Source organism: Populus trichocarpa, chromosome 4, assembly GCF_000002775.5.
Source record: "Populus trichocarpa isolate Nisqually-1 chromosome 4, P.trichocarpa_v4.1, whole genome shotgun sequence".
In the NCBI taxonomy this organism is placed as follows: Eukaryota; Viridiplantae; Streptophyta; class Magnoliopsida; order Malpighiales; family Salicaceae; genus Populus; species Populus trichocarpa.
The window spans coordinates 12,372,209-12,398,373 of record NC_037288.2 but is presented as its reverse complement, the minus strand read 5'-3'; the positions used below and the strand labels follow the sequence as shown (position 1 = coordinate 12,398,373).

The following is a 26,165-nucleotide window of genomic DNA, read 5'->3' as shown; positions in this document are numbered from 1 at the left end:
AGTCTGAGTTTTTCCAATGGACATGCCTCAAACATATCAAGGTTGGTTAGTTTGGAGGATTGCAGATTGTATGGAATGAAGAGCCATGACTGCTACGTGTTTATGCAAGCACTCATTCCATTAGCGTATTGTGATTCATTGCCAAAGGGGATATGAGATGCACTCACGACGATCAGTCATTTCTTTAGAGATATATGCTCCAACAAGTTGCAGGCACAACACATTGAGAGGCTTGAAATGAATATCATCCAGACAATATGCAAACTTAAGATGATATTCCCTCCATCATTTTTTGACTCGATAGAGCATTTACCTATATATTTGCCATATGAGGCAAACGTTGAAGGCTTAGTCCAATATAGATGGATGTATCCATTCAAGAGGTTAGAGATTACACATGCAATGTAATTAAAAATGTATTTTCATTATTTTTTTTAATTGAAAACATTCATTTAATTTCATACAGGTACTTGTTCAACCTTAAGAAAAAGGTTTAAAATAAGGCGCACGTTGAGGCTTAGATATGTGAGGTCTATATTGTTGAGGAGATCTCAACATTTATCTCGTATTATTTCGAGCCTTATTTGAGAACAAGAATCAATCACATTCCAAGGCATGACGATGATGGTGAAGTGCCTTTGAGTAGGAACTTGTCAATATTCTCCAATCCTGGACGACGCACACCAAAAAATTCTATTAGGGGAAGATATTTGATGCAACCATATTATTCAATAGTTTCACCCATATTTAACTAGTGTTTTGCTTATGTTTTATATATAAAATGCCCTGATATTCTTTATTTTATGTTTTGAAGGCACTTTTGGATGAAAGATGCAAAAATGAGTAAATTGGAGATAATTGGCAGATTTGACCTTCAGTCGATGTTTTGTGAGCGTGAGCTATAGAGGTTGAAATGAAGTGATTCCAGTGGCATTAAAAAACTAACATCCATACCTTTCTTGAAATCTAAGGAAGGAAAATAAAATAAGGAAGAGCATGGAAATCGCAGCCTTCAAAGTCAAATCTCGCAATCTGCCAGTGTTGACCTTCGACCATTCCAACTTGAATAGCTGGAGCTACAGAGTTCAAATTGATGCAAACTTAATTTCCTTGGATTCCTGACTCAAAGGTCTATCAACGCTCCAAATTTCAGCAAAAAATGATGTCATATGAGGGAGATATGATTTTTCAAAGATGACAACTGAATTCTGCCAGCAAACAGGTTTCGTGAAGAAACGAGTCCAAATTATGTTCTGAAGCATCTAAACTGATATCCAAGTTTTTATTTCAGCAATTTAGCTCCTCTAAGTCAAAGCTTAAAGATTTCATGCAAGGCTATTTCTTCTTTTATAGGAAAATTGTTATTGAAGTACTTAATGTAAACAGTCTACTTAAGGGAGGACTATTTTGTAAAATAGAGACTAGGGTTTCCTATGATATAAAAAAAATGAGAGAAGAGAAGGGGGGCAGCCAGCCAAGAGGAGTGATTAGTAATTAAAAGTGCATTTTTAATAAGGCTTTATATCATCATATTGCACTAAAGTATCATTAAATTCCCTAACTAAAGCATGTTTTATAATAACAAGTCTGATAATATAATATATCTTTAATTTATGGTAAATGCTTATTTTGAATGCAGGTATATCTCACAATTCAAAGGATTGATTGATGTGATTAACTATTAAAAGTGAAGAGACAAAAAAAGGGCTAGGCTAAGAGAAGAGATGCTGGTTCAATTCCAAACTGGAACACCATTCGGTTATTGGATCATAACTGAAGTTGTAGAACTCGGATTTATGTCTACTTTATATGGATGGAAAGCTAAGACATAGACCTAAAACTTTCATGAAGAGTCCAAGACTCAATTATGTCGTTTTCAAGTTCAAATCCTTAGCAACAATGGAGAAGTCGGAACCTGTCCTGCAGCTCAAACACTGTTCAGTTTTCAGTCATATCTTGAGTTCTAGAAGTCCAAATGAGCTCTGGTTTGTTTTTTTGGAAAGCTAAGAAAATTGCCCACATATTTCATGAAACAAAGGGCTCAAATTCTGATGTTAGCAATGACGTTTTGGCCAGCCAACAATATCAATAACCAACCAACAATGTCAATAACCAGCAGCCAACAATGTCAAAAACCAGCCACCAAATCAATGGTTGGCCACCAACCAAATAGTTTGTCAACCAATCAATAGTTCCACATCTTAGCCTATAAAAGAAGGCATTTGCCATGTATTTAGTCATATTATTTTTCAGATCAAAATCATCTTCTTGCTTTCTCTCTTTGTAATATTCAAGTTTTCTTTCATGCTATATTAATCTCTTGTTTATACTTTTTCATTTTCTTTCCTATACTTAGTTAACTTATATCATGTTTATGTTCTTATATTGTTTATTTATGTTTTTCTTCTTCATTATGTTTAGCTAAGTTAATTATGTCAAGGTGAAAAGGTTTCACTAATGGTGTTAGAATAGGTATAATATAAACTCAACATGGACTTCAATGTTTATATCCAAGAAAGTTTGTTATTAACATGTTTTATCTTTTTATCTTACTAATTCTTAATACCTTACTTGTTAAATGGTTAATCTAGATTTGTGTTGTATAACACTTGGTACATCAAATGTTTGATCCTTCATAGTCTTCGGCCGACATCGTTATTATGATAGGAACTTGATTTGTTGTTAACATAAGCTAGCAGCATGAATGCCTGATGATATTTATAAGTATGGTGTTACTTAGATAAGATGATTAATATGATATTGTTAATATTTTATAATGAGCTAATAACGATAAATCATCCAATTGGAACCTCCTTTGTGTGTGGTTTCCAATTGAGTAATAGAAAGAGTTTATATTATATTTATTTGAAATACCGTTAGTGGATCCTCTAACCTTGACATCTGTTTTATTATTGTTTAATCCTTACATCAATATCACTTTCCAAAACTCTCTTCAACTCCTTTTTTGTTATTATTCTCTTCAAATCTTTCTCTTTATTTGTAATTTATATAGTTCATCTCCCTGTGGTTCGACCCCGGTCTTGCCGGGTTATTTATTACTTCGACACTCCTGCACTTGGGATAAGATATCAACTCTTTGATCGTGTCAAGTTTTTGGCGCTGTTGCCGGGGAGGTAAGTATTGTATAAATTATATATTTTCATTTATTTTCTTTTCTTTTCACTTTTATTCATTTTTCTAATTTTTGTTCTTTTTTTTTTTGCACTTGTATGAGAGTTTGGACACGTACATTAAGTGGTAGACTTTCTAGGAAATTCTTATTTTCTTTAGAAAACATGGCCGAAGAAGATAACCAGTCAATTCATAATGAGAATAATCGTGTGAGAACACTTAAAGATCACATGAATCCAACAAGAACAAGTGCACCATCATGTATAGTTTTTCCTCCTGATGCATCTCATTTTAATTTTAAGCCAGGTATTATTCAACTTTTACCCACTTTTCATGGCTTAGAATTAGAAAATCCATATTTGCATTTAAGAGAATTTGAAGAAGTTTGTAACACCTATAATGACTTAAATTGTAGCATGAACACCATCAGATTAAAGCTTTTTCTTTTTCATTAAAAGATAAAGTTAAAACATGGCTACAAAATATTAGGTCAGGATCCATTCGTGCTTGGGATGAAATGCAACAACAATTTTTAAAGAAGTTTTTTCCATCTCATAGAACAAACTCTTTCAAAAGGCAAATCACCACTTTCACTCAAAAACCAGGAGAAACATTTTACAAGTGTTGGGATAGATATAAAGACTTGCTTAATACCTGTCCTCATCATGGTTTTGAAACATGGAGATTTGTCTCACAATTTTATGAAGGGTTAACACCTAAAGATAGGCAAATGGTGGAGTTGATGTGCAATGGAACTTTTGAAGATAAAGACCCTGATGAAGCAATGGAGTACCTAGACTTGCTAGCTGAAAATGCTCAAAATTAGGACACCACAGGTACGTGTGAGGCACCAGGTAAAACTCAACCTCATACATCTAATGGAGGCATGTACAACCTTAGGGAAGATCATGACCTCCAAGCCAAATTTGCATCTTTAGCTAGAAAAGTTGAGGCAGTAGAATTAAAAAAGAGTGGTCAAATAAAATCTGTTCAAGAAATTGTGTGTCAAATTTGTGAAACTAATGAACACTCAACCAATGATTGTCCAACTTTGTCTTCTTTTAAGGAATGTCTCAATGAACAAGCCAATGCTTTAAATAGTTTCCCTATACATCTTTGTACTCCCAGGATGAGTAGCAAATCGAGATTTATGCGCTTCTCTTAATACTTCATCTTTCAAAGTCTTATCCTCAGGCAAATAAATTCACCTTCCCATAGCTATTAGCCCATCGGATAGCATTTGAAATGATGTCTCTATACCCTTGTTTACCCTTCCCTTGATCTCTTTTACTTTCCTATCTGCTTGTTGAGCCACCAAGACCTTGTCTCAAAACACAGATCGGATCTTTAACTGAGCTAACAGTGACCCCTCGGGCCCTACACTTAGCTGCAAGCCCATTTTTTTTAATTCCACTATACTTTCCAGTTCCTTCATCTCCATATCATTCATCACCATTTCTCCCTTCCTACTCAAGGCATCGGCTACTACATTAGCCTTACCAGGATGGTAGTCAATAATGCAATCGTAATCTTTTATTAACTCTACCCATTTTCTCTGCCGCATGTTCAACTCCTTTTGTGACATCAAATACTTCAAACTTTTATGGTCTGTAAAGATTTGAACTTGTGTCCCATACAAGTAATGTCTCCATACTCTTAAGGCAAACACCACCGCTGCAAGTTCTAGGTCATGAACCGGGTAATTCACCTCATGCGACTTTAGCTGTCTTGATGCATAAGCAATCACACGCCCGTGTTGCATCAGTACACATCTCAGGCCCCTTTTTGAGGCATCATTATATACCACAAACCCTTCTGTCCTCGATGGAAGGGTCAGCATAGGAGCAAAAGTGAGCCTCTCCTTCAGTTCTCGAAAGCTCGCATCACACTCTTCCGACCAAACAAACCTGACTTCCTTGCAGGTTAGCTTTATTAAAGGTGATGCTATGGTGGAGAACCCCTCAATAAACCTTTGGTAATATCCCGCAAGGCCCAAGAAACTCTGGATTTCAGTCACATTAGTAGGCCTTTCCCATTTTAATACGGCCTCAACCTTTCTTGGATCCACAAGTATCCCTTCTGCGGATATTACATGGCCTAAAAATATCACTTCCTGAAGCCAAAACTCACACTTATCCAGCTTGGCATATAATTGATTCTCCCTTAAGGTCTGTAGCACAACCCTTAGATGTTGTTCATGTTCCAAGTGAGAGTTTGAATACACCAAGATATCTTCAATAAATACAACCACATATTGGTTCAGGTAAGGCCGAAACACCCGATTCATCAAGTCCATAAACATGGCCGGAGCATTGGTTAACCTGAACGGCATCACTAAAAACTCGTAATGCCCATAACGAGTTCAGAATGCAGTCTTTTTTATGTCTTGTTCCTTGATTCTCAACTGGTGGTATCCAGATCTCAGATCTATCTTAGAGAACACCCTAACACCCTTCAACTGATCAAACAAGTCATCTATTCGTGGAAGCGGGTACCTGTTCTTCACCGTCACTTTATTCAATTGACGATAATCGATGCACAAATGAAGGGTGCCATCTTTCTTCTTTACAAACAATACCGGAGCTCCCCAGGGCGAGTTACTAGGCCGAATGAAGGCTTTATCTAACAATTCTTGAAACTGGACCTTCAGTTTCGCCAATTCCATAGGTGCCATCCTATAAGGAGACTGGGCTATAGGAGAAACTCCTGGAATAGTTTCTATGGAAACTTCAATTTCTCTAACTAGAGGTAATCCCGACAACTCTTTTGGGAATACATCTCGAAACTCTCTTACAACAGGAATACTAGTCAAATCTATGCTTCCCTTTTCCAGCTCTCTTACATGGGCTAACCAAGCAGAACAACCCTTCCTTAGTAATTTTCTAGCCACCAAGACTGAGATTACACAACTTGGAATTATTTTTCTTTCCCCTTTAAACACTACTCTTTTATCACCTATTCCTTGGATTGTCACCGTCTTGGTGAAACAATCCACTTGTGCCTTATGTTTACTTAGCCAATCCATACCCAGAATTACATCAAAATCATATAGCTCTAACGGCATAAGATCTACCCTCAATTCTAACCCTCCAATATATAGTTTTACCCCTCTATAAATATCATCAATATGTATATTCTCCCGTAGAGGTGTACTAACTGTCACTCCTACACCCAAGTTACTAGATAACAAATGTAAGTCATTCACAATTCTATAAGATACAAAGGAATGACTAGCTCCAGGGTCAATTAAAGCCTAAACGTGCATTGTATCTAACTGTAAGGTACCTGCCACCACATCTGGTACAGCTCCCACATCCTCATAGGTCATGTGGTATACCCGACCCTGAGTCCTCCCCTCCTGATTTCTGGGCCTCCCACGAGTAGCACTCATCCCTGACTGGGTAGGCCTGATAGGACGATTGACTGTCACCAATTGCTGCTGGCTCTGAACCTCAATCCTCTGACCATGGGCTCCCTCGGTAGTTCTACGAGGACAATCCTTCTTCTTGTGACTCGTGTCCCCATAATAGTAACAGCCTCTTCCTACATGCGAACACTCTTTCCATCGATGCCCCTCACCTTTACAAATATAACATCTCCCCGGCATCGCGGAGCAATCTCCAAGATGTCGCTGCTCACACCTCTAACAAAATGGATATACTTGTCCCTTTTGCTCTGTAAACCCTCCAACAATTTTGACTCCCTGTCTAGACTGTCCTCCCCAAGCTCCTCTTCCACTGACCCGTCTAGATCCTCCTGAGCTCCCTCCTAGGATGAAACTCCCGCCCCTTTTATGGAACTGACTTGATGATTTCCCACTCTTCTCTTTCTTTGGGAGAGGAGGTCTCCCATTTAAAAACTCAAAATCTCTCCTCTTAGCTCCAATTACTTGACTCTGCTCGACCACTTGTTTTGGGGTATCCCTTATTACCCTCTTCATACCCTGAGCTGCCCGTACCAATTCCCGCACAGACTGAAACTGCATGGCTATCAATATCATCCTCAGTTCCCGCCTCAGTCCATCATGGAACCTCTCCACCCTGTGGCGCTCTGTAAGAAGGTAGGTGGAGGCAAAAGCTGCTAAGTCCTGAAATCTCCTCTCATACTTTAGAACTGTCAAATCTCCCTGCCTCAAATCCAAGAACTCCTGTTCTTTCTCCCTCCTATGTTCCCAAGAATAATACCTCTCCTCAAACTCTTCACGAAAGTCCCTCCATCGCAATACCTCCCCTGATCTCCTCTCTCTAATGGTCTCCCACCAAGAGTGGGCACTATCAACCAATAGCTGAGTCACGCAATCCACTTGTAGCTCCTCTGGCACCTGCATCTGATTTATAACTCTCTCCACTTTCCTCAGCCAATGCCTAGCAACTTCAGCATCCTTTTCACCACCGTAAGTCATACAACCCATCTCTCTCATACCCTTCACCCAATGCACTATAGTGATTATTCCCCCTGTTCTAGGAGCTGTACCGGAGGCTCCCGCTACCATTCCTACTGCTACAGCTCTGACTATATGTTCCATAAAAGTAGGATCTGAAAATGGATTTGATCCAGCTACCTGTTCCACTGGTGGGGGTATATTATCTTCCCCCCATTTGTCTAATACCTCGAGCATGGACACATTTGCCTGATGGGACAACGAATCATCTCGAAGTCTCACTGACTCGCCAGCTTCAGAGTACACTGACGTTGCAGGTATATGAGAGGAGGTGTCTGCCAAGGGATCCTAGTCTGGATCACTTTCATTTCGAAAACTCTGGTCACTTCCCCGAACTGGGGATGGATTAGTCCTGGCTCCTTGCCTTGTTCTCACCATCCTGAAACACATTTCAAAATCATATAATCATTCATATCCCCGGAATAGCAACCTGGGCTCTGATACCAACTGTAACATCCCCTACTTGGAGATAAAAACAACACTCTCATGTCAACTGAAAACAGAGAATTTTATATATATATTCATGGTTTTCATATTAAAATTTACCAAAATTTCGACAGAGTCCCCCCTATACCGGAAGGCCCCAAGTTATTGATATGTAGCCTGTTTACACTTCTAATAACTCGCATTTCATAACTTAATCCCGACCCAATTGTCTTGGGTTTCAATTTCCACAATATTCTCACACCTATTATCCACGATATTCATGATATACATTATATAACAAAATATTATTATGGATGAAAATAAAAGTAAATACTTACACATGAAAGATGGTTACATGAACTACAGAGATTAAGTTCATTCAATCAAGTTTAAACATTAATTATACAAATTAAGTTATACAAACATTTTCATGTTTACAAAATATAAGGTTATACCCCCTATAACCTAAATTACAAGAAGGGAAACATAAGCTAGGATCTACTCCTGTCGTTCATGTGATGTTCCTGAAACAAAATACATATAATTGAAAGGTGACTATCACATAAAAAAATAACAACACGAATATCAAGCAATTTTAAAAGGGTAACATGCATTCATATTTTGTTCCCTTCTCCTTTCTGGTTTTCCTTAGAATCTCTTCCTTATACAAACTATTAATAACCGTTCTTTCTTTCACTATTAACCTCAATTCCAGAATTTATAAGATCAAACATGATTATCTTCGTTTAACCCATTTTCGATACCCTTTTCACTAGTATCATCATCATCATCCCATAGAAGTCGATGCAGGGTGATCCCCTTACCCGGGATCCTAACATACACTGAATGTATGCTAGCCGAAACATGGTGATCCCCTTACCCGGGATCCTAACATACACTGAATGTATGCTAGCCGAAACATGGTGATCCCCTTACCCGGGATCCTAACATACACTGAATGTATGCTAGGCAAAAACATGGCGATCCCCTTACCCGTGATCCTAACATACACTGAATGTATGCTAGTTCAACCATGGCGATCCCCTTACCCGGGATCCTAACATACACTAAATGTATGCTAGTCCAAGCGTGGCGATCCTCTTACCCGGGATCCTAACATACACTAAATGTATGCTAGTTTACGCCTCAAATCACACTTCTCATATTTCATTTATCAGTGATAATTTCATCACTTAGCAATTCACATAACAACCTTTCCCCTTGAGTACTCATACATTTGGTAATTCACATTTCACATCAGTAATATATATTAAAAAAATGGAATTTACGTAGAAGGTAAAGGTGTGATTCACCTACCTGCAGTAGAAGCTCTACTCGTGCTCCCCTGTTGCTGCTGTTGCACCACGTCTGTGGTCCTTCCTGCAAATCACAGGTTTATCTCATAAATTTTCCTCACTCAAGGATATGTTTTATAATAACCATATCAACAACCAATAAGTCTTTCTTTCAATCATTTCTTAGTACTTTATGTTTTTCTCATTTCACTCATTATTATTGTCGTTCTTTGTCCAATCCTAGTTATCATTCCTTTCTTTATATTTGGATTGTCACTGTCCAACTGTTACTGCCTCGTTTTTGAACTGTTACTGTCTGACCTCTCCTCAGATTTTTAACTATATCTGGAGTTATACAACTCCGATTCAAGCGAAATTTGTGTCGTTAGAAAGTTAAGACATGAGGCTACAAGTTCTATGGTTTAAGGAGAACCCAGTTCTGCCTCTAAGATAGTCAAAATCGCTCATCAACAAACACTTGGACTGTTACTATCCAACTGTTACTGTCCGTTTTTGAACTGTTATTGTCTGACCTCTCCTCAGATATTTAACTATATCTGGAGTTATATAACTCCAATTCAAGCGAAATTTATGTCGTTGGAAAACTAAGACATGAGGCTACAAGTTTTATGATTTAAGGAGAACCCAGTTCTGCCTCTAAGATAGTCAAAATCGCTCATCAACAAACACTTGGACTGTTACTGTCCAACTGTTACTCTCCGTTTTTGAACTGTTACTGTCTGCCACTTCTTAGATTTTTAACTTTATATAGAGTTATAGAACTCCGATTCAAGCAAAATTTATGTCGTTGGAAAGCTAAGACATGAGGCTACAAGTTCTATGTTTAAGGAGAACCCAGTTCTACCTCTAAGATAGTCAAAATCACTCATCAACAAACACTTGGACTGTTACTGTGTGCCACTTCTTAGATTTTTAACTATATCTAGAGTTAGAGAACTTCGATTCAAGCAACATTTATGTTGTTGGAAAACTAAGACATGAGGCTACAAGTTCTATGATTTAAGGAGAACCCAGTTCTGCCTCTAAGATAGTCAAAATCACTCATCAACAAACACTTGGACTGTTACTGTCCGTTTTTGAACTGTTACTGTCTGACCTCTCCTTAGATTTTTAACTATATCTGAAGTCATAGAACTCCGATTCAAGCGACATTTATGTCGTTGAAAAGCCAAGACATGAGGCTACAAGTTCTATGATTTGAGGAGAACCCAGTTCTGCCTCTAAGATAGTCAAAATTGCTCATCATCAAACACTTGGACTGTTACTGTCCGTTTTTGAACTATTACTCTCCTCAGATTTTTAACTGTATCTGGAGTTATAGAACTCCGATTCAAGCAAAATTTGTGTCGTTGGAAAGCTAAGACATGAGGCTACAAGTTTTATGATTTGAGGAGAACCCAGTTCTCCCTCTAAGATAGTCAAAATTGCTCATCAACAAACACTTGGACTGTTACTGTCCAACTGTTACTGTCTCGTTTTTGAACTGTTACTGTCTAACCTCTACTCAAAATTTTAACTATATCTGGAGTTATAGAACTTCGATTCAAGCGCGATTAGTCTGGTTGGAAAGCTAAGACGTGAGACTAGTAGTTCTATAATCAAGAAGAACCCAGTTCTGCCTCTAAGATAGTCAAAATTGCTCAATAACAAACACATGGACTGTTACTTTCCAATTGTTACTGTCTCGTTTTAATTGTTACTGTCTGACCTCTCCTCAGATTTTTACCTATATCTGGAGCATAGAACTCCGATTCAAGCGCTATTAGTCTCGTTGGAAAGCTAAGACATGAGGCTACAAGTTCAATGATCAAGAAGAACTCAGTTCTGCCTCTAACATAGTCAAAATTGCTCATCAACAAACACATGGACTGTTACTGTCTAACTGTTACTGTCTCGTTTTTTAATTGTTACTGTCTGACCTCTCCTCAGAATTTTAACTATATCTTGAGTTATAGAACTCTGATTCAAGCGCGATTATTCTCGTTGGAAAGCTAAGACATGAGGCTACAAGTTATATGATTAAGAAGAAACCAGTTCTGCCTCTAAGATAGTCAAAATTGCTCATCAACAAACACTTGGATTGTTACTGTTTATTTTCTTTAATTTAATCCAATCCTCAACATTTTTGGTTTGATTTATAATGTCTCAAAATATTTCGTCCAGAAACTTATATCAAAAAATTTCTGAATTCCCGTTTTTATTTAACCATATGCATGAATTTCTTCACTTTTATTTCTCATGTAGTTAATTTGCAATCCAAGCAACCTTTATTTTTCCCCAGGGTTTACATTCTCCCCTCCTAATAGAAATTTCGTCCTTAAAATTTAAGTTACGTACCTATGTTGAAGAATAAATGCGGGAACTTTTAACTATATTTGGAGTTATAGAACTCAAATCTATAATTTAACATCCAGGCATCAATTCATAATTGATTTTAAAACAACTCATAAGACAATGTTTAGAATATCTTACCCGATACGAATCAAGGTCTCGATCCCTCCTTTTCTTTCTAATGACAGCCGACCCTCCCCTCTTCTCTTCTTGTTCAATTTTTTTCTTGTTAATCCCTTGCTACCAGTGTTTATTTTTACCTATAACCCTTAATCTTGGATGGGTTCTTGAAATTTGGTGTTTCTCTCTTGATCTGTAAAAATAGATACCAAAACTCCCTCTCTTCTTTCTTCACGATAGTTGCAGATCTGTTTGTGGTAAGAAGAGTAGTATTTATGCTCTATAGTTATTTTTATTTGCATTTAGACCCTATTTTCTTTAAATGTATTTGTTTTGCCCCCACTTCTTTTTAGTTTAGTTTATTTTCTTTAATTTAATCTAGCCGTGATTATCTCGGGATTTACAATGTAACCTAACCACCTCATTTACATACAACTTGGCTAATATATCCACCGAATTCATCATGCTCATGGGTAAAAACAAGGCAGACTTTGTCAGTCGGTCCATAATCATCCAAATAGCATCATTACCCTTCTTTCCCCTAGGCAATCCCGACACAAAATCCATGGTGATGTGTTCCCATTTCCACTTGGGAATCGATAAAGGCTATAATTTTCCTGCTGGCCTCTAATGTTCCATCTTCACCTGCTGACAAATCTTATAATTTGACATAAATTCTTCTATTTTCCTTTTCATGTTAGGCCACCAATAATATCCCTTTAAGTCCCTATACATCTTGGTACTCCCAGAGTGAGATGTAAAATGAGATTCATAGGCTTCTTTTAGCATGTCTTCCTTAAATGCCTTATTCCTTGGCAGGTAAATCTGTTTGCCCATCACCACCAACCCATCTGGTAACATTTGAAATGGTGTTTCAATGCCTTGACCTATTTTTTCCTTTACTTTTTTCACTTCTTCATCCGTTTGTTGAGCCTCTAAAACCTTATCTCATAGTACATATGAGATCCTTATCTGAGCCAATAATGACCCTTCCGGCCCCATAGTTAGTTGTAAGTTCATCTTCTTCAACTTGTTTAGGTTGTCCCGCCTTTGTTTCTCCATATTACTTACTACTCCCTTTCCTTTCTAGCTTAGAGCATCAGCAACTATGTTAGCTTTTCCTGGGTGATAATTAATAACACAATCATAATCCTTTATCAATTCCACCCATCTCCTTTATTGCATGTTTAACTCCTTCTATGACATCAAATACTTTAAGTTTTTATGATCCGTAAAGATTTGAACTTGCGAGCCATACAAATAATGCCTCTAATTCCAAAGAGCAAACATTATCGCTATAAGTTCTGAGTCATGCACAAGGTAATTCACCTCATGCGGTTTCAATTGTTTTGAGGCATAAGCGATTATCCATCCATGTTGCATCAATACACACCCCAATCCCTTTTGGGAAGCATCACTGCATAATATTGAGGCTGATGTGAGCCTTCTTTTCAGTTTCTAAAAGCTCTCCTCGTATTCTTTTGACCAAACAAACCTAGTTTCCTTGCGAGTTAATCGGGTTAGAGGAGATGCTATTGTGGAAAATCTGTCACGTTGGTGGGTTTTTCCCAATTCAAAACTACTTCTACCTTCCTTGGATCCATAAATATCCCTTCTGCAGAAATGACATGTCCCAAAAATACTATTTCCTTAAGCCAAAATTCACATTTATCTAGTTTTGCATACAATTTATTCTTCCTCAAAACTTGTAAAACACTCCTCAAATGTTGTTTGTGTTCCATGTAAGAACTAGAATACACTAGTATGTCATCGATAAACACTACCATATACTTATCTAAATATGTTTGAAACACCTTATTCATCAAATCCATAAACACTATTAGGGAATTTATTAACCCAAAAGGCATCACCAAAAACTTGTAATGTCTATAACGGTTTCTGAAAGTGGTTTCTGTATATCCTAATCCTTAATCCTCAACTGGTGGTACCTAGACCTCAAATCTATCTTGAAAAAAACTATGGCACCCTTCAATTGATCAAATAAATTGTCTATCCGTGTAATTGGGTACCTATTCTTTATAATTATCTTATTCAATTGACGATAGTCAATGCACAACCGAAGGGTATCATCCTTTTTTCTTTACGAAGAGTACTAGAGCTCCCCAAGGGGAATTGCTTGGTCGAATGAATCCTTTATCCAGCAGTTCTTGTAGCCAAACCTTCAGTTCATCCAATTCCGCGGGTGCCATCCTATACGGGGATTGAGCTATAGGACTGGTTCTTGGGAGAGTGTCAATTGAGACTTCAATCTCTCTAACGGGAGGCAATCCAGGTAATTCCTCTGGAAATATGTCTGGGTATTCCCTTACAATAGGAATATTAGCTAGGTCCACACTTCCTTTCTTTGTTTCCCTCACATGGGCTAAGTATACGGGACACCCCTTCCTAATCAATTTCTGAGCTGTTATGACAGAAATTAAACAACTTGGAACTGCTTTTCTCTCTCCCTTAAATACTACAATTTTTCCACCTATACCTTGAATTGTTAAAATCGCTTTTGAACTGTTACGGGACACCTCCAGTTCTGCCTCTAAGATAGTCAAAATCGCTCATCAACAAAACACTTGAACTGTTACTGTCCAACTGTTACTGTCCGTTTTTGAACTGTTACTGTTTGACCTCTCCTCAGATTTTTAACTATATCTAGAGTTATAGAACTCCGATTCAAAAAATATTGTGTCGTTGGAAAGCTAAGACATGAGGCTACAAATTCAATGTTTAAGGAGAACCCAGTTCTACCTCTAAGATAGTCAAAATCGCTCATCAACAAACACTTGGACTGTTTACTGTCCAACTGTTACTGTCCATTTTGAACTGTTACTGTTTGACCTCTCCTCAGATTCTTAAACTATATCTGGAGTTATAGAACTCCAATTTAAGCGAAATTTGTGGCCTTGGAAAGGTAAGACTGAGGCTACAAGTTCTATGTTTGGGAAGAAACCCATTTCTTGTGGCCTGCATCCCTACAGTAAAAACATCCTCTCCCTAAATACTGGCAGTCCCTCCATAAACGGTGCCCCTCACCTCTACAAATATAACCCCTACCTAGTCGTCGAACAGTCTTCGGGGTGTCTCGAGCCACATCTCCATACATTGGATACATAGGTCCCCTCTACTTAGAAGACCCCCTATAGCGTTGGCTCCCTTTCGAGCTGAACTTCTTGAGGATCCCCTACTGGTAATCTGTATGGAACCCCTAGATTCTCCACTTATAGTAAAACCCCGGCTCTCTAGCCCTTCAATCACCGATCTCGGTATGTCCTGAATTACCCTCTCCATCCTCTAAGTAGCTTGTACTAGTTCACGGATGGATTGAAATGGCATCACTAGCAACACCATCTTCAACTCCTGTCAAAGCCCATCTCGAAACCTCTCTACCGATGGCACTCTGTGGGAAGATAAGTAGAAGCAAAGATAGAAAAATCCTAAAACCTCCTCTCATACTCAATAAGGCTTCGAACCCTCCTTTTCTTTCTAATGACAGCCGATCCTCCCCTCTTCTCTTCTTATTCAATTTTTTCTTGTTAATCCCTTTCCCACCAGGGTTTATTTTACCTATAACCCTCAATCTGGGATGGGTTCTTGAAATTTTGGTGTTTCTCTCTTAATTTCTAAAAATAGATATAAAAACTCCCTCTTTTCTTTCTTTACGTAGCTGCAGATCTGTTTTTTTGGTGAGAATAGGAGTATTTATGCTCTATAATTATTCTTATTTGCATTTAGGCCCCATTTTCTTTAAGTGTATTGGTTCCTACCCCACTTCTTTTTAGTTTAGTTTATTTTCTTTAATTTAATCCAGCCTTGGTTTTTTCTCGGGATTTACATCTTCTCTCTCTCATAGTTTTCCCACCAGGATTAGGCACTCTCAACTAACAACTAGGTCACACAATCAACTCAAGACTCCTCTAGCCCTAGCATCTGAGTCATCACCCTTTCTATCTTTCTTAACCAATGCCTAGCTATCTTAACATCATCCTCTCCTAAGAAGGTCACACAACCTATCTCTCTTATCCCTTTAACCCAATGCACCAAAGTGACTACCCTCTCTAGTCTAGAAGCTGAGCCATTCCGTGTAAATTTATTCGGGGTTTCACACAGACACTCTAGGTAACGATACCTTCGCTCATCGGGAACCAGAATCTTCCTGACGGCCTGTGGATTCACCCATCTTGGAGTGAGCTGATGCCACTGGTACATAAGTGGCAATATCTATCATCAAGCGATCCCAATCTGGATCACTGGTACATAAGTGGCAATATCTGTCATCAAGCGATCCCAATCTGGATCACTCCTAGACTGTATGCTATCATCTCCTCCTTGCACAGGGGTAAGTCAGTACGTGTCCCTTGTCTAGTCTGGACCATCCTGAAATACATTTTAAAATTTCATTAGTATTCCAATCCATGGAACAGTAACCTGGCTCTGATACCAAAATGTAATAGTCCCAATTTCTAGGACAACACAACAATTAACTGGAAATTTCAGGAAATTTTTTTTAAAAAAATATCTATTGAAATTTCGGCGGAGTCTCCCCTATACCGGGAGGTCCCAGGTTATTGACAATACCAAATTTACACTTCCTATATCATTTCACAACCTGATCCAATGATCATGGATCTCAACCAAACTCATCATCATCAACACAACACATCTTATTCAATAATATTACAAAATTAAATTTCAAAAAAGGAAACAATGCATAATTCAATTAGTCATACCGATATTAGTAATCTTTACTAACATCATTAGTCACCCAATTACCGGGATCGACTAATGAATTAAAGGAATGCCGATACCAATGGAACCCCGTTGATACCATTAGCTACCATAATTTCTGGGATAGCTAATCAATGTCATCACAACATTCTATTCATACCGATCACATAGACATAGACTATTAGATTTAAATCATCTATATATATATATATATATATATATATATATATATATATATATATAAGTTCAAATCACTTATATACCTAGAAATTTAAAATGGTAGGAAATAAAAGAAATCCTTAGGTGTTGGGCACCTACCCGCTGTAAAAGCTTGACCGGTAGTCCCCGGTTGCTGCCTGGGTATTGTGGCTCCCCCTACATTAATAAGCATACTATGTCATTACTCACGAGCATTTATTCCTTCTAATAAAAAATCTATACAATTCATTTTAATCATCTCATTCGTTATTATCCCTATTTCTTTAAATTTACATTTCATGTTCCACTAAATTGTTTTCCTTAAGTTCTTTAACAAAAATGCAAATCAACATTACAATCGGCGTAATTCTTCATTCGAACACTGTTTAGTGTTTTGTCCATAACTAACACAGTATAGTTCGGTGTAATGCGTGGCTTAATCCCTTGGAAAGCTAAGATACAATGATATAAGTCTACTAAAGGGAGAAGAACTTAGTTTTGCTTCTAAATCTTTCAAAACTACCTGTTATCGAGAAGATGATTAATTGTCCAGTAGCGTCTGTACTGACCTCCTCTCGGTTATTAACCCATAACTAAAGTTTTAAAACTCTAAATTAAGCAAAGTTAACTTCCTTGGATAGATAACATCTAAATCTATAATTTCTATGAGAGACATAGTCCAAATTCCCTCATTTACATGCTCGAATTCCCTCTGGAAGACCAAGAGATGAAATTATCCAGTTTCATCAACAATTCCGTAAACATTCACATAACACCACTTTAACTTATCCTCATTCAAACCAATTCCTTGCCATCTTATATACACTACAATGATGCTAAAAACACCTTCTAAGAATTTGTTTGCCCAATTTCATTGACTAGTCAATCAACGTTCTTCTCAACCCTCTCTAACACCTTCATTGTTATTTCTTCATGTATTTCTCATCATTTTAATTCATATAATCACACATCATCAAGTCAAATATTCAAATAAACACCCTTTTTCTTCTTACATCAATGGCCGACCCCACACACTTAGTAAAGAGCTATAAATTTTCTTACAAAATTACTTGTTATTTCGACTCATTTCAACCCTATATTATGTTACAAAAATCAATTCAATTCAATTTCTCATTTCCTCTAAAATTCATCATGAACCCTAATCTCAATTTAATGAAAACTTCAATGGAAATTTAACAATTATTATAAGTTGTTAAATGAATGTTAGGACACTTACCAAAAAGTAATCTAGGCTCCAATTGTTAACCAATCAAGGATTTTCATCACTTATTCCTTGCTTGTTGTTGCCACCACTTTCTCCTCTCTCCATCTCCAAATTTCTTGTCTCAAAACACTTTAAATCTAAATGATTTTGTTGCCTAAATCCTTTAGTATCACTAACTCTATTCTTTTTTCTTGTTTTTCTCAAGAATTTTCAAACAAAATGGAGTTTTCCCTCTCTTCCTTCTCTATTCTCCATGACCGGCCACAACAAGCCTTATACAGGCAACAATTTGTCAAATTCCCACTATGTCCTTTCAAATAATAATTTTTATAGTTATCGGGTATTATTTCCTCCGTCCCGGTATATTTTGTAATATCGATTTTCAACAGGTGATATCAAAATTCATTAATTTATACCCCAATACCTTTCTTTCCTCCTAAATCACTTCCGTTTAAATTTAATTTACATTTTAAACTCTTTTTTTGTGGGCATTTTTCACACTTCTATTTAAAAAATTTATTTGCTAACCATTTTTTTTAATTTCAAAAGTCTGTATCCCTCCCCTTACTACAAACATCAAATTCCCAATTCTCATAATTTATTTGTTTAATTTTCTTATACACTTCCTTTAGAATCTTTATGGAACTCCTGAGTTGTATCAGATTTACATTTCTTAACCAACATTAAAAGTGATGATATCGGATAAATTTTTGTATCCTTACCCTTAATATATATATATATATATATATATATATATATAGTCCCATATATCAAAATTCATACATCATTCATTTTATTTTCTTTATCAGATTTAAAACATTTCTTCAATTTTACACTGAATTTACATTTGGGGTTACAATAGATGGGTGGTACATGTGCACCTCCTTTTTGGCTCTATGATCCTGGGAACGACCAGCCTCCTTCTCCTCTTCCTTGAGCGTTGTCTTTGTTTTAGTTTAATTTTATTTGAACATATAAATTTGTAATGAATATTTGGCTTATATATTAAAATAATTTATTTTTACATACTTGAATTTTATACAACTTTATTTTTTTTTAATTTTTAGATTTAATTTTACTTGAATTTTTTTAATTTTAATTTTATTCAATTTTAATTTTTCTATTCAATAGATTTTTTTAAAAATATATATTTTTTAATTATTATGGACGGAGTTACCTACGGACTCAATCCGTCGGTATATGCCAAAGAGTTGGAAAACATTTATTGTATTTTCCACTTCAACTGTTATATCACCAACGAAATTATTTCGTCGGTATTTTACAGAGGGTTGGAATAAAATTACTCCAAATATCATTGCCAATCACCAACGAAATTATTCTGTCGGTACATTGCAGTGGATAATTTTTTTTTGGCGCGCATTTTCTATCTATAAAACTTTTGGGTTTTTTTTTTACTAATGAAAATGCCAACAGAAAAGAAATTAATAACGAGCTGTTTACCGATGAACGTTTTCCATCCATGAATCAATCGGTAAAATATTCATCGACAGAATTGTAGAGTAAATACTGATAGAATATTCCATCGGTAAAACTATTAAAAATAGTAGTGAACTATATTAGAAAGAGTTGTTAACAATAATCAAAGATTAAATTAAGAAGTTAAGGGAAAAAATATAACTAAAGTGATATAATCTCATGTTTTGATTAGTATTCAATTTTTTTTTATTCAATTGTATGTTAACATGTCTTCAAGAAAAGTAATAATTTAATAATTTACTAGTATAATACCTCCTTTTCTCATTAAGCTTTTTTTAAGAAAAGAAATATAATTTTTGGTTTTATATTCTTTATTTAATAAACATAAAAAATAATTAGAACAAATATCAAAATAAATTTGGATGGTTTGAAAGAAGGATAAAAAAATGCATCTCATTTATCTTATTAACAAGGTCTTTTTTCCAATATTTGTTTTTGCCATAATATTTGTTCTTTTAGATGAAATCTCATCAAAATCATGAAAGCTAGTCTAAAAAAATGTTATAATAATTTTAACATGAATTTAATAAAAAAAAATACACAGCTCACATGTTGATGTAGGGAACCTTTCTGTAATGTTGTCAACTTGTAATGTTGTCAACCTAGTCAAAACTTTGTTTGACTTTAGAAATTTTAGCATGATATCATTTGAACTTATTTTCTTAAATATTGAGATGATGTTTTGGATCGAACAAAGTTAGCCTACCAAACCCACAAACTCGATCATAAACTTGGTTAAATTATCTTGTTTTTTAAAACTTATTTCTTATTTAATTATATGATAATTAAAAGAGACATGTGCCCGAAAGCGACCAAAAATTATTTTAAAAAATATTAAGGGTTACACAAAAAGAGAATTTATTAAAATTATAAAAAGAATGATATCATCTTATCCAAAAGAAGATAAAATTGAATGGTATTTAAAAAAAATATTCCAAATTATTTTTAATTATTTTGTTTAATGAATTTCAAAACAAAATGAGGTGCACATGGGCCTGCAAGAATAAGCCTGCGCACCTAGCCTCCATTTTTTCTACTCTTTATTAAAATGACATTGTCCACCCTTTTTGAAAAAATAAAAAATAAAGCAAGGGATGCGTTGTCTATAGTAAAAAATACTACATCGTTTACTAGTATGTCTTTGGTAACCTCAAGTTGGCCTCAATCTACTAGAAAAGAAAAAAAAATCATTTTCAATCCATTTTTTTTTGCCGGAAAACACCTGGAAACACTCCATAAATTTGAATAAACCCATATATAATCTCAATCCAACCTTTAATTGATCATAAACTAAAAAATCACTTGATTCAAAAAAATCACAAGCCTTTATCTAGTTTTTTTGACAAGATGAAAGGTAAAAAAAACTTCAATGGAACTCCTCTTGTCCAAAGGAACCTATTGACACCAATAACTATTTTTGTTTATCATCAAAATATGGCCAATTTACCACTTTTTCTCTCCTCCTTTATTTTCATTAACTTTCTCTCTCTTCAAAATTAAGGATTAAAATGTTAATAAGATAAAGTTTGAACCACAACAAAACATCCTAATACTAAACGAATAAAAAATGAGCTGACATAGAACCCACAAATTTAATTTTTTTTTTTTTGCATGAATATGATCAAGACCAAGTTGTTTTTTCCCTTTTAGGTTGGTCCTCTTACTTTGAATTGTGTTCTAACAATTAACTGCAATGATTTATCCTATTGAATTAGACTCTATCTCAAGTCAGAAATTTGACCAAAACATTAAATTGCCAAGAAAATGCATACAGAAAAAATATCAACACATAAAAAATGAAAAACATGAGAAGAAATGATGAAATTGAAGGGGGGAAAGTTCAATCACTGAAATAAATAAAAACAATTTACTGCTATAACCTAGAGTGAATTTTGAGAAATGGATGGAACTGTTTCTTTTGCCCATGATCTTTTAGTTCTTCTTATAATTACAATTATAATATTGGGTGATTTACTCGAAAATGGAAGGCTTTTTCAAACAGGTTTGGCTAGATTATTTAACATTGACATGTTATTAATTTTAGCTAGACAAATTTTGTTGGCATCGTATCAATGCACCCCACAAAACTTCCTTTTAGCATCAGCAACAGTTTAGGGGCCACAGTATACATTAATTTAAGATCTTAGCTGTTCATTCTATTTTAAACCAATCAGAGTTTAGCGCGAAAAGTAAAGCTTTTTCATCATTTAGGGTTTTTCTTCTTTTATTTATCACTATGCTAATCTGTTGTTAAGGCAGTTGGATTATCATTTCACAGTAGCTGATACAAAGGCAAGTATATGGCAAAATTAATATTTTACGACGCACACATATATTGTTAGAAAGAAAAGTAAATAGTAATTAAAAGGTCATGGTACCTGATAAAATGTATTAAGTCCGGTTTCTATGTTATAAATACACCCTCTAGGGTTAGGGCTTGTAGTAACAACTAAGAGCAAGTTATTGATTCTCTCTCTTTTCCCCTCTTTCTCTCCAGATGCCAGCTTCTAATTATAGGTCAGTCTTCCAATTGGAGAGTTCTAGCCTAGTTTATCAAGGATTTGAAAGAGGAGAAGGCAGTGTGGAATTGGGGACTAGCAAGATGAGGAAGCGACAAGTGGCGGTAAGAAGAACGGAAGAACCTTCAAGAAGCTCAACGACTTCTTTCACTATCAGGAATGTTAAATATGGAGAGTGTCTAAAGAATCATGCTGCTAGTGTTGGAGGGTATGCTGTTGACGGGTGCAGAGAGTTCATGGCTAGTGGCGAGGAAGGCACAGCTGATGCACTCACTTGTGCCGCTTGTGGTTGCCATAGAAACTTCCACAGAAGGGAAGTGGAGACAGAGGTGATATGTGATTGTTCTTCACCTTCTTCAAATGGTAATTAGAATTTCGATGAGTGCTGGGGTTATATGTTTAGTGTATGACTTTTACTTTTCCTGTTTGGATTTGTGATTGTTGCTCTTGTTGTTTTATTATTAATGGTTTTTAGGGTTGATGGACATCATAAGTAGAGCTCCTCTATATATGATTTGTATATGTGAAAAACTAAGGGAGAACAGTGAAAATGAATTGAGTGATGTGTTTTTGATGATCAATGAACATTGCCATAGCAAATTGGTGGCACTAGGATGAATTAGCTGTTATAAGCTTCATGATTGGAGTGAATAAAGCATATGTAATCCAGCAGTTATGTTGTCTTTGAGTCACAATTTCACAAGGCAGAAAGAGTATCTACTAAACAAAGGTGAAAAATTAACGGTGGAAGGTAATGAATATTATTGTCATGAAATTATTTTTTTATGTAACATATGATTTGTTGCTCTTCTTCAAATGAATCCGGTATATATTCAGCTGATAGCATTCTTAAATCTCTCCTTCCCACCTAGGTTGTAATGAAAGCATCAGAAGTTTGAACAATAACAATTTAAGCAGCATCAGAAGCTTCATTTCCCTCAAAATTGATCTTATATATAGTTATCGATTCAAGTTAATAAGCTTCTTCTACCTTCGCATATCTTTTTTTTCCAATTTAGCCCAATAATTGTGCTGCTTTGCTGATTGATTCTTGATGTAGTTCATCAGCCATTTTGCAATATTACATTGAGGAGCTCAGAAAAGAAATCTAGGGAATACTTCCTAAATGTGGTAGTCATATCTATATGGTAAGAAAACTTTGTATTTAAGGTTATAGGCCCACATAACTAATCATGTTGGTTGTTATGATAGAAAATTCACTTAGCCATATACTTAAAAGTTGATCAAAAAGCTTAGCCTATATAATTCATCTCTTTTTCTTGGTCAATAAAATTCATTAGTTCAAAGATGAAGATAGAAAAGACATGAAAGGATTTCCAAGAACAAAACTGACCGCATCATTTTCAAGCTTTCTAATATTAAGTACTAGAACAATATGGAGCATGCAATCAAGCTTTATTCCTAACTTTATTTATAAAGAAATCATATCAAATATAATATGCTGAACGATGCAAGGCAAGCATGTTAACACCACAATAACGCAGTGCTAGAGCGCACATGTACCTAAACTATATGTCTTACATGTGAAAGATTAAATGTGGCAAATACAAACCTTGCGGCACATGTTATATTTGAATTGGGCAGATGTCAATTCCAAGAACATCATCACAAGCCCATGCATGAGACTGGAGTGGAATGCTTGTAGTTTCAGAGGGAAAATAATTGTTTCCACGAGCTTATGCCCCTGGAATTTACACTAATTAAGTTACCCAGTACTAAGCAACAGTACTACACTAAATAACCGAGATCTCGTGATTATTGCACGGGAGGTTTATAAGCCTTACGATATATATTAATAATATTGATCCCCACAAAAAGATATTTGAGAAAATGCTCTCTAAAGGACACTCTTGTGCTTAAAAGCTTGAAATTTTTATTAGAAAGTTTCAAATTCAAATCTCTCCTATTTTTATTTTTTGAAATTTAAACTAGTTGTAAGTGAATACATTCTTCGGGCTCTAAATTCTAAGAGTACCTAGAAAGAAACTCAATGTTGGAATGCAGAAACTAACCCGAAGATACCATGACCATTAAAACTTAATAAATAAATGGTGGAAATAGGAATATTAAGGGTTTAGAGAAGAGAAATCCTTAATGTAATGCGCACCAATTTGACCATTCAAGGTATAGAATTATCTATATATATATATATATATTCTTGGATAATTCTATACATGGAGTCCAAGGTGGAAGTTAAATTTATCTTCTTTCACCACGTCCATAACCAACCACAATATCTCTAGCTACCAAATTTATCATCATAGATGCTGGCAGAAAGAAGGGACTCTCTCAACAGCACTGTATTTTTCCATAAGTGAAAGCAATCAATTGAAAACATCCTTCACATAAAAAGTTAATTTGGGGCGATATAATGATATATATAGCCCGTCATTATTTCCTAGCTAATATTTCAACATCAAAAGCAAAACACCTTCGGCCCTAACGACCATTGTTTGTAGTCTAGAATGGACCAGGCTGGTGCCGAACCCATTATCAAATCCCTACCCTTGATTTTACAATTCAACCACAAGAGAAGATTACAAAGGGAGTGAGAAAGTATTCACTAATATTTTTCAACCTTTTCAAGTGAAGTACTCCTTCTTTACTGATAAAGTTGATTAGTTATAATTTTTCTTTTAAGCACTGATTCTTATTTTTGTTATAAGAAAAATAGAGTTACGAGATTGTATAAATTTGCAATGTTTCTTGATAATCATAAAAAATAAAATCGAAAGGAAAAGCTTTTCATTTGGCATCAATTAGGTAATTTAATTATTTTAAAGTCAATCAATATATGAAATAATCCTAACCATCAATCGAAATTTAAAAGTTTATGATTTAGCTAAAGTAATTTATTATGTTAGCACCAATTGGAGAGGAGTCCAATCTAGTATGTGGAGGAGTTTCATTTCAAATTAAGATTATTAAATAAAACAAATAAACTAAAAAAATTAAAAAAAAAAACAAACTTCATTTCCTTTATTTAATTTTTTTAATGTAATAAATATCAACAAGAAAATGCTTTATGTCATATCATTTCCTTTCACCTAATTATTCTTGGAAACCAGTAGCCTTTAATTAGTCCCGTGCATATAATTGCATAAAAAAAATATAAATATTATTATTTTTGTTTGCATGTGATGAAATATTTTAGTGTATCAGAGACTAAACTAATCGAACACCATAAATATTAATAAATAAATAAATAATATTAGTGTAGCATGTACGACCAAGAGGGCCATCAACGAACTGGCTATCCAGTTCAAATAGTAATCTAGTTAAAAAAATATTAACATTATCATCATTTAAATCTTGCCTAACCCTAACTTAAATATGAAAACAAAGAAATACCAAAGAATTAAATCAGAATAAAACTAAGGGAGTGAAATGAACCTATTAACAAAAAAAACTCAAACTTACACACCAATGCCTTATATTTTTTTTTAATCTTTTTAAGGGGCTAACAACCCCTATTTAGTCTTTTAAAAAAAACACATCTCCTATTAAAGCAAATAATGTATCGCCTATCTACCTAGATTTTGGCTATCACAGTGGTGGCCGAAAAGGGACTGAAAAAATAGAAAAGAAGTTGTGTATCAAAATTGAATTTCTAAAAACATAAGGGTCCAAAAAGGTCCAAGTTTGGAAATTAGGGGACTAAATTGTACTTTTTTCATAAACTTTAAACACACCATTCATCTTCGGTGCATTTTCTAAGTTAGCCCTCCATATTTCAATTTCATCCCTAGCCAACAAATTTGAACCAATTGTCTACTAATTTTGCAATTAAAGGACACAACCAAAGAAAAAAAAGTTAAGGGACCAAAGTGAAAAAAAAATACATTGCTCTAGTTCATAGTACATTGTTAGTGTGTGAACAATTTTTTGACCGTTTAAGGACACCTCTTTTTTTAGTTCATTTATTATATTTCTTACATGTTTTATATTCCATCCAAATAAAGTGTAAAGGTCTAAACGTGATCTTATATTTGATAATATGTTGTTTAATGCAGTTTTTCCTTCAGAACTATTGAGGTTAGGATACATCAGGGCATTTACAATCCTGTTAAGGTTATGATACTAATGATGTTGGAAACTCACTTCAATGAATCTGAGCTTACTTCACGGATGATAGTTGTATGGTTAGGGGGGTTTTTACTTGTAAAAAATCCTTCAATGCCAAAATCAATTTAGGATTTTTA

At 35.2% G+C, this 26,165-nt stretch overlaps 1 protein-coding gene and 1 pseudogene across 1 annotated transcript; one reads left to right on the top strand and one right to left on the bottom strand.

Annotated features, from left to right (window-relative positions):
* Window positions 1-3,693: 3,693 nt before the first annotated feature.
* On the bottom strand, window positions 3,694-3,804 carry LOC112327376 (small nucleolar RNA R71; annotated as a pseudogene).
* A 17,996-nt stretch (window positions 3,805-21,800) lies between these two features.
* Window positions 21,801-22,614, top strand: LOC7480580 (mini zinc finger protein 2). The gene has a single exon (XM_002306012.4). It carries the CDS (start codon window positions 21,921-21,923, stop codon window positions 22,311-22,313), a length of 393 nt encoding a protein of 130 aa, XP_002306048.1. The 5' UTR covers window positions 21,801-21,920; the 3' UTR covers window positions 22,314-22,614.
* The last annotated feature ends 3,551 nt before the right edge of the window (window positions 22,615-26,165 follow it).